This window comes from Fukomys damarensis, unplaced genomic scaffold (genome assembly GCF_012274545.1).
Source record: "Fukomys damarensis isolate Sample0158 unplaced genomic scaffold, DMR_v1.0_HiC HiC_scaffold_27, whole genome shotgun sequence".
NCBI lineage: Eukaryota > Metazoa > Chordata > Mammalia > Rodentia > Bathyergidae > Fukomys > Fukomys damarensis.
In genome coordinates this window covers 6616883-6627083 of record NW_022900939.1, presented here as the reverse complement: position 1 = coordinate 6627083, position 10201 = coordinate 6616883, and the positions used below count along the sequence as shown (strand labels likewise).

Here is a 10201-nt window from a genome sequence, read left to right as displayed (position 1 = left end):
TTCCTTTCCATTCCCTTCCCTTCTCTCTTCTCTTTTTTGTCTTTTCTTTTTTGGTACCAGGGCTCAAACTCGGGACTTTGTGCTTGTGAGGCAGGCAGTGGAACCACTGGGCTAAATCCCGGCCCCTCCTTTTGGTTTTTGAGACAGGGTCTCACTATTTAGTTCAGACTGGCCTTGAACTCAGTGTGTATTCCAGGCTGGCTGCAAACTCATGGTGATCCTCCTGCCTCAGCCTCCCAAGTACTAGGATTATGGGCGTGCAACCCCCAGGCCCAGCTCTCCACCTCTATTTTCTATACTTTTCAGATCTATTTCATTCTATCCTCATCACTACTATACTAGCTTATGTTTGGATTACTGAAACCATGATGAATAATACTCAGCTGGGGATAGTGGACTGGGTTTAATTCCCAGCAATGCTACAATGGCAACCCCTCCCCCTTATAAAACCTACAACCAAACAAGTATGTTCAGACACTTGGGATCAAAGCTGGGAATGGTAGTATATGCCTGTAATCTCAGCACTTGAGAGGCTGAGGAAGGAGATTTGAAAGTTCCAGGACAGCCTGAGCTACATAGCAAATTCAAGGGCTAGACTACACAGAGACTACTTGCCCTCTCAAAAACAAAAACAAAAACAAACAAAAATGGTGTCAGTCTTGCCTAGGTTCAAAAACCCTGTTTCTAACACTTATTAACATGTAACCTCAGGCAACCTATCTGATCTGTGACTCTATGGGTAAAATCCTTTTGCTTATGTATGAGAATTCGATCCTTGGCTAACTTTCTAGCTCTTTTCGCCCAGGAACCCAGTAAAGGTTAAGAATATTACCAGGTACACATGATAAAAACTTCTTATTGCCAAGTCAACAGGAGGTCACTAAATTGAATCTGAATGGGGAGAACCCTAAAAGCTTGACCGGACACAATGCTTCAGGCTTCCCTAAGAGAGGTGAGTGCTGTAACTTGGGCATGCCCGTTGTGAAGATCCTAAATGTCATGCTTAAAGACCGGTCATGATATACATCAGGTTCAGAATGCACAAGGCTTCTGTGGATGAGTGACTCTCCCACCATCCTGGATAAAGATTTCATTTCCTGGAACCCGAGGGGTCCCTGGATGTTACAGAGACTGCTGAGAGGGCTGCTATGGGAACTCCTACGGAAGAAAGATGCCTGACGCCATCTTCCAGGAAAGCTTGGTTTCTGTTCTGTACCATCTACAAGGAGACTGATGTCAAGTGTGGCCCATCATAGTCTTGTGAACCTGACAATTTAGCTTAACTTAAAATGGCCTTGTGGTGATGTATGTCGATAAAACAAAAACTTTATAAAGCATATGGCATGGACTATCAAACTCCTAAACTGATTTCACAACCTACTAATGGGTTATGACCCTCTGTTAGAAAAATATGGACTAAGCCTAAGGTTCCCTAAAACAAATGTGCACTTTTCATAGGGTTATTACGAGGGCTCGAATAGCCAAGCCATGTAAAGGCCCACGCCTAGCATGGTACCTAAACCCTAGCTACCATCAGCAGTGCCCTACTTGCTCTTCCTGCCCACAATCTTGGCCAATCCTACCCTATTGTTTGCGTGGGGCAAGAGGGGATTTCTAAAGTGTAGGTCTGGCCAGGTCAAGTCCTTGCTTGGAAATGCTGTGTGGCCTTAAAGGGTGCACAGGCTCCAGGCTCAGCCACTGCAAAGCTCTCGGTTCCTGAACTTGCGCCCATCTCTTCACTCCAGACCTGGAGGTTCTGCCTTCTATGGAGGAGTTTTGTTCCTCCCCGCGAACTCTTTCAGGCTAACTTCCCTAGGCTTTTAGATCTCAGACTGAATGCCAACACTTCAATGAAATCTTGAGGAAACCGTCTCTAATACTCTAAAAAATGGGCCATGTGTCTTCCCAGTCTCCTATGTACACTGCACAACAGGCATTGTAACTGCCTCGGACGGTGAGGGCAGGGAGCCACCTGATACAGCCACAGTGCGGAGTCCCCAAGGTTTCATTAAAGATGCACCTGAAATGTGACTGACATCATCGTTATCTCTCACTGTCCATCCCCTCCCAAGAGGCCATAAAATGCACCAGTGTGCCCTCAAATCCTTTCCCTTCTGCCTGAAACGCAGGACTGCAGAGAGTAACTCTCAGCCTTTCTACTGAGCAAATCAACATCCCTCAGCTCCAGACAAGGACAGGCCTTGTATTAGGCCTTGAGAATGGTGAGGGTCAGCCCAAGTGCCAGAAGCACACTCAGGAAAATAGACAAGAGCCAGCTGTGTGGCCTGGGGAGAAGTTCCTTCTGCAGATACTCCCATGAACCTTTGAAAGCAAAGTTTACATTTAAGCATGATGTTCAATATCACAACTTTCCAGAGCAGAACTGAGTAGTTCTATTGGTTCGTTTGGCTGTTGTTTTCTTCCCCACTCTTCTTGGTAACCAAGAAAGAAATGAAAAGTGGTAATTGCATTCTTTCCCCACTCCCAGGCATGTTCTTTCAGCAAGTTAACCTTGTCAGAGTTATAACGCTGTTATGGTGATTGCTTTACATTTAGGAAACTCTTTTTCCTTCACTTCCCCGTTTCTGCCTTTGGTCACTTGCTAACAAACCATGATGATAAAATAAGCTTCTTTATCGAAGAGAAAAATTGGTCAGCAGAATCTGCAGCCAACTGGGCTCTGACTACAGCCGAACTGGTGAGCCTGCTTAACACAGGCTGTCCTGAAAACGCCCAGGAGGGTTTCTGTCCGGCTCACCCACGCAAGCTTCTCTTTGGTTTGCTCACCTGTGGAAGAAAGTTTGGACGTGGAGTGAGTCTAGGAGGCGGTATAAACTGTGGGACTTTGATGGGCTGAGGAGGCGTTGCCTGAACCTGCTAAACAAACAGGAAGAGAAGTCAGAGTGAGGATGGCAAACATTCTTACATTATTTTCAGTATTTTACGGCATCAGACAACCCTGTCTCTACGCTTTCACTGTGGAGTTAACCACCTGAATTAGTACAGCATTCGGGGCTTTTCCCCTCCCACCTGCATGCTTTGCCCCATAAACCAACCACGCTTTGAACCAATCACACTTGTTTTCTCATACAACAGGCTCAGCGATCTTAGACTATTTGCCCTGACACCTGAGAACTCCTGCACTTACATATTTTATTTTATTTTATTTTACACGTACATATTTTAAAAGCCAAGACTGCATCCAGAGTAAAATTAAACTTGTGCCTGACTAAACAGGATTTCTCCTGAGCCAGGTGCTTTACCCAACAGTGAATGGCTTTATTGCCAGAGAGAATTTTCCTTCAGTAACCAAGTGATCAGGTTGGTTCTCTAAGGATTCCTGGGTAAGAGGCTAAGCTTCACTTTGCTGCTCTCCAATTTAACTCACTATTGGTCATTACTGAAAAGCCACCAAGAGCTCTTAGCTACCATTTTCAGAGAATTTTATATCCTATCTGGATATAGTTCCCTCAAGTTTGCAGTAACATCAGTTTCTAAAATGGCTCAATCCTAGAAATCTCATGAACAATTCTTGTTTAAGTCCTTTCTTCAAGGGAATTTTTTTCCTGGTACAATCCGGCTACAGATATATAAATTTGTGAGTTTGACTATTTTCCAAGTGCCTCAAGCAACAACCAGTACTTCTTGGTGGCATTCAGTGTAAAGGAAGGGGTAGTGAACTACAACAATGGAGGAAGGAGTCTTCCCCAAAGCAGCAATACAGCACAAGACTTTAAACACTCAAGCTTCACAGAAAGGACGGTGGATAGGATGGAGCGAGAGGTGAGTGAAACAGTGTGTGTGCCTCTGTGAAGGACACTTTTCTCAGAAAATCAAGCCATACTTTGACTGCAGATAATACACTGAATTTGATCTCTATGTCAGGACATCTCTGTAGTTAATTGGGGAGACAGGAATGCTATATTTCCTTGTCAGGCCCAAAGGGAACATGGTACATCAGAAGAATGACAAGAACCAAGAAACTCGGCAGGGGCCTAAAATGGGTATACTGTACAAATGCATACCCTGAACCCTCTCATGTGGGCACAATTAAGTAGCAGCTGCTGGCTTACCAGAGTGACTGTGTTTTTTGCCACAATTTGGACAGCCTCTGCCCCAGGCCCAGTGACCTTACTAGACGTCTGGAGGTTGACTGGTGTGTTCTGCACATCAGTGCTGAGCACAGCCTTCTGACTGTTGATGGCGGTCACCATAGCAATGGTAGGTCTCTGGCCCACAACAGAGGCAGGCATGGTCGCAGTTGCTGCTTTCAAGACGAGAGGTAGTGTCTTTGTGGTAATCATAGAAGCTGTAGTTACAGTCTTCTAGGAGACATGGAGAACAGATATTAGGACACAGAAATGTGATCCCACTAAACAATATGCTGCTGAACTCCAGAACAAAACAAAGCAATAAATTTCATAATTGAGTTTCTCTACATAACATATGTGTGTGTGTGTGTGTGTGTGTGTGTGTGTGTGTGTGTATACACAGAGCACACTTCTTACTATAGGAAAAGATAATATCTAGTTCACTTCTAAGTGGGCAAGTTCAACGTAACGACGAGATTAGGATGGGCAGAGAGTTCCCAACAATAGAGTGGGCTTATAGACAAACTAGGAACATACTTATTTCTTCTAGTTTTTCTAATTCTTTACTTGACATAATTTATATACAACTTGCAAATCAGTGAGGTTCACATCATCTCTATTTCTATCTTTAATTACTACAATCTAACTAATAGGAAAGCCATCAGAGAATTCTATTTGTCTGCTTCCTGTGACACAAAGACTAAGGGAAAGGGACAATGTCTCTGCATTTTTTTGAGTGTCATCCCAGAGAGGCAGGAGGGAAACTCACATGAGGATTAGTACAATTGCTGCCACAGAAGCAGTAAATCCTCAGCTCCAGATAATGAAACATATTAACCAACTAGTAGGGGAAATACCACTTCTTGATACCAAAGGGATGAGTCATTCCCTGTAATCTTTTCTCTGGAGAACTGCTGAAGTGATCAAAGATTCGGGAAACGTAGCAAGGTGGAAACAAACACCTGAGCTTCAAAAAGCCTTGGAGATCAGAGGATGAACGGAAGGGAGAGGGCTTGACTGATGCCTCCTAAGTGCTACACAGCTCTGAAGCTCTTTTACTAGAATAATTACAAGTGCCAGTTACAAAACATGAAAACAGAAACAGCCTCATGACCCGGCACGCACATCTATCTGGTGCTACTAGTCACTCACGATGCAGGCATTTCAGGAATAGGACAAGTTACCTGGTCTAATTTGCTGGTTCTGATATGCACTCTTCCTTCTTCTGTATTTGTATTGCATAAATGGTTGCTATTAGCCACACGTGGCCATTCAAATTTAAATTAAATTAGGACATCAGTTCCTCATTTGCACAGGCCATACTTCAAGTGTTGAAAATGTGGCCAGTGGCTACCAAACTGGACAGCAGGGACAGAGCATTTGCAACACCACATGAAGTTCTACTGGACAGCAGCGAAAAGTAAATCCCTCTTCCTGCAGCACACAAGTGGGGCAACTTCACTTGGGGATTTCTATTTCAGTGTCTATGTAAATACTTATGTACTAAGCTGCCTGGCTGTGATTATTTCCTTGTTCTTCCTTATATGCACATGCACACACACACACACACACACACACACGTTTTGTTTTCCCAGTCCTGGGGATGAAACCCAAGGGTGCTCTACCACTGAAATATATTCCCAGTCCATGGGTCCAGCCTTCTTTCCTTTTATTATTATTATTATTTTGTTGTTGTTGTTGTTTTGGAGACAGGGTCTCACTATGTAGTTCATCCTGGCCTTGAACTCACTATATAGCTCAGGCTGGCCTCAAACTTGCAGCAATTTTCCTGCCTCAGCCTCCAGAGTACTGAAATAGCAGGCATGCTCCACCACACCCAGCTCCTCCTGGTCCTTTTCATTTTGAGGACAGGGTCTAAGTTGTTAAAGCTGGCCTCCAACTTACCATCCTTCTGCCTCAGCCTCCCAAGTAGCTAGGATTACAGGTGTGCACCACTGTACTCAGCTACAAATGCAACCTTTTACATTTTCTTTTAACCAAAAAATTTAGTGATATGGCTTAACTTATCCCATCATAGCCTCATCAGCCATCCCTATTAATGAATGATATGATTAAAATCACCCAATATTTGATTCATCTTCTCTAAGGCAACAACACAGGAGTGGCCCGTTCCTTTTGCCACTGCCTTCTTGAATGGGCCACAGGTCATCTGCTATCACTGATGAAAACCAAATTAAACTAGCTTTTTATTGTTAGAACTATCGTAGCAATAAAATAGCAAGGACTGTACCATACCAGCTATTTGTAATAAGAGTTTTAAACACAGTATGGTATTAGCCCTATCTTTCAACAAAATGTTCAAATACAAGAACTTTTTTCTTTTGGTACCAATGACTGAAGCCAAGGCCTACGCACTGAGCTTGCTACCTCCCCGACCCTTTTTAAAAATTTTGAGTCAAAGTCTAAGTTGCTAAGTTGAGCAGGAAGGGCTTGAACATGTGACCTTTCTGCTTGAGCCTCCCAGAGCACTGGGGTTACAGCCCTGCGCCACCACGCCTGGCTAAACGCAAAGAACTTCTGCAGTTGTGAGCAAACCACACCTGATGGCATTAAATCCTGCTACTACCACAGGTTATGGAAATAAAGCTCAGGTCAACAGAATTCAATGACATGGATCTTAAAAACTGCTGTGCTCGTTGTTACTGCTTTAGAAGTGTTCGGAGTAATCTTTGCTGAAACACTCTTGGTTCAAGTAAATCATTAATAATATTTTAAATAATCCTAAACTGATTATTCTAGAAAATACGGAATAAAACCTCAAACCCAGATGAATTACAGTATTTACTATTAACCTAATGCTTAAATAATACTGAAACCTAACATGTTCACTAACACCTAATACTGAAACCTCACATCTTAGGTTAGCATTTTTATTCTACTTTATAAACATTTAATTGTGGCTACCTTCACAGCATGTATTCTAGCACTGATATAACTGTATGATACACAAATAAGCACAAAACCTAGTACTAAATGCTTCAAGGGAAACTTCTTGAAGAATATATCTACCATTTATTGACACTCAGTTAAGGCTTACTAAGATTTTACTCCTGGTCTGGGGTCTGTTCCATTCCAAACTTTAGAAAACAGAAAACAAATTCCTGGAGTGTTAATAGTTCAGATAAGAAGGGCCTGCGATTTCACTCAGTGGCACCACACTTGCCTTGCAAGCACAAGGTCCTGAGTTTGATTGGTACCAAAAAGAAAAAAAGAAAAAGAGTTCAGATAAGAAAGGGAATCTAGAACTTTGAAATCCAAACATGATGAAATGTTTAAACTGTTGTGGCAGGAGACACACACACACACACACACACACACACACACACCAGACGAGAGAAAAGGTGCCCAACAACAAAGAAAATGACTTATATAGAAGCTGTGATTAATCCTTGGCTAGTCAATGCTGCCTAAAGCTCATTATCTTCAAGAGAAGGTAGTTATTCCACAGTTTAATTTCGACAAAATCTAAACCTCACAAGTAGAAGTAACACAGAAATACATGGCAAATAACAACAACAGTGAAATCTTTTTATTTTTGCTGTTTTTACTGTTTGTCTGCAAAATATGAAGAATTGATGTAAAACCATTTTAATGTATCAATCAGAGATTTGAGGGATTGCTATTAAGGGTTCTAACTAACCTCCACATTTATTTCAGAGTGTTTAATTTTGAGTGGAAACTCACCATTGTTCACTGAAACAAGCACAAATATAAGACTTCTTCCCCTTTGCCTATGAGGGTATATTTTCTGTTTGGTTTTATTAACCGTACTCTTACATTTGCATTTTATCATTAAAAACAATAGTTTGTGAATACAGGTGAAGGATATGCTTGTACTCAAGTGTCCTATTCATTTTTTCTACAGACTGGAAAAATTTCAAAATACTACATATAAAAGATTTAGTTGGAATTAACTGGAGTTAAGTCCCCAACTTACAAAAATTCAAGTTGCAAACTTTCACAGGTGTACTGTGTAAGAGTCACTTTGTCAGATACAAATGAATCTGACTTACAAATGTTCTCCCGGAATGGAACTCATTTGTTAAGTTGGGGACTTATTGTACATAAAGGGAACTGTTTTTACCCTTTTCTGCTAAAAGATTTCTTCATTCCTTCCTCCACATCTTGGTACATGCTAATCACCCAACCAGCATCTCCTCCAGGCCCACACTGATCACTGCTTCATGGTTACTCCTTTCTGAAGTTACCTATCTCATTATGGCACACATAATCTCCCATCTGTCCTTGTCCTGATGAGCCTTTAATTACTTCTACAGCTGCCCAAACCCCCCAGGTTTTGTCCTGCACTGAAGGTGCCCACCACAAGCTAGCCCCTTCCTGGCTTTTCTGTCCTTTTCTCCCTCTCTCATCCATTTATGGAATCTATGCTCCAACCACACCAGCCTACCTGCTACTCCCAGCTGTGCAATTCCTTTTTTGAATCCATATTTTTGTTCGCAGTATTTCTATACTTGTGATGCTCTTTCCCCTGGTCCATCGCTGAAATCCCACTCATCTGCCAGGACCCTGCTCAATACTGTCCCCTTTGGGAAGTACTCTCTGACACCTCTAATTAAAAGGACAGCACTCTGTTCTCTGGCATCTTCACAGCTCTTCACTGGTACTTTTATTTTACTCCTGTTAGCAGTTTGCATCTTCTTCCTTTCTAATTTTTTTAAATTCTGGAAAACAGAAACTCTGTCTTTTCTATCTACTCCTCATGTTGCCTAGCAAAGTACCTGCACACAGTAAGGACACAAATATCTACAGAATGGATTAAAACTAATTAACATAATGTACCAGATTCTTGGCAAGGATCATTGTTCTTTATATAGTAGAACCTAGCACACTGAGAGTGGTCAATCAATACTGGAGGACAGTTTACAGTAAAGACACAACAAAAACCCAAAGGATCCTTCAGGTTTTAATGTTAAATCTCTGCACTAAACAAAGCAACATGTAACAAAGGTTAGCTCTATCAATTAATTATGTCAGGTGGGATTCCAGAAGAAGAGATGCTACACAGCACGTTTTAGGGCTAACACTGGGCACCTCACTGTCCACCACCCCAAAGCAGCACAGATCTCCAGTGGGTCAGAGAAGATAAGTGGCTACAGAAGTGTTTTATAAATATTTCCTGACTTGTGTAACACGAACTACTACTTGAACAAAAAGTGTCCATGGATTAAAATAGAGAACACCTCTGCAGCAGGACACAATAAATGCCGCTACATCCCTTCCACAGAAATACTTTCTGATCCAACTGTACTTTGGAAAGAGAACAACTTAACCCAACTCTGTTTAAAACTCCAAGAAAAGTAATCCTATAAGCAATCTTTCAGAAGCAATACAAGTCTTGGTCAGGGGATTTTTAAAAGTCAGTTCTAATGTCTAATTTCCAAACAGCCTTGGACTAAAGGCGAGGTTAAGAATTCCATCCACTGCTCCAGATATCTGGTTTACAACAGAGGTTTTATCTTTCCTTCTTTGGTTTGCCGCCGTGATTGCATTTCCTTTTTGGTACTGTATGGCAGTACAGAAGAGGAGATGAGTGGACAGGTTTTTCAGCCAGAATATTCAATAAAAATATTGAAAATATTTTTTCAGCCAGAAATCTTAGCTCTAGCACATACTGCCTGTATGATTTTAGGTAAGTTACTTAACCTCTCTGTGCCTGCCTTACATGTCCTCTTCTAATAAACAAAAGACCGCAATAGTCTCCTCATATAATTAGGGCAAGGAAATGTGTCCATTACGCATGTAAGGCACTCAGGAGATGCTGGTATACAGTAACTGCTATTAAATGCTAACTATTGTTTGTCACTTCTAAAATGTACACAAACCAGTTCACATGTCTGTGAACAAGGAATAGCTGAATAAAATACAATCTTTTCCTCTACACAATGAAGGCCTGGGTGTGTGGGAGGAATCTACACTTAGTTTTCAGAAGATCCCACAGTCCTTGAAATACATAAAAATAGTAAGTGTATTATTTGTGAATATGTATTTTTTACAGGGGGGGCTCTATAACTTTGAATAGTCTTAAGAGGATCTGTGATCCACGAGCGTCGAGAATCTCTGTTCATGAA

The 10201-nt window shown here is 41.7% G+C and overlaps 1 protein-coding gene across 21 annotated transcripts in view; it reads right to left on the bottom strand.

Annotated features, from left to right (window-relative positions):
- Window positions 1-10201, bottom strand: part of Phf21a (PHD finger protein 21A) — a 182649-nt gene that overhangs the window by 36182 nt on the left and 136266 nt on the right. For 14 of the 21 annotated variants that reach the window (XM_010612480.3, XM_010612469.3, XM_010612473.3 and 11 more), the window contains 2 exons: window positions 4074-4325; window positions 2788-2877 (listed from right to left, as the gene is read on the bottom strand). In XM_010612480.3, coding sequence (XP_010610782.1) covers window positions 2788-2877; window positions 4074-4325 — 342 coding nt within the window. The remainder of the gene's footprint in view (window positions 1-2787; window positions 2878-4073; window positions 4326-10201) is intronic. The other 7 variants (XM_033756646.1, XM_033756643.1, XM_033756645.1 and 4 more) reach the window with 4 other exon arrangements.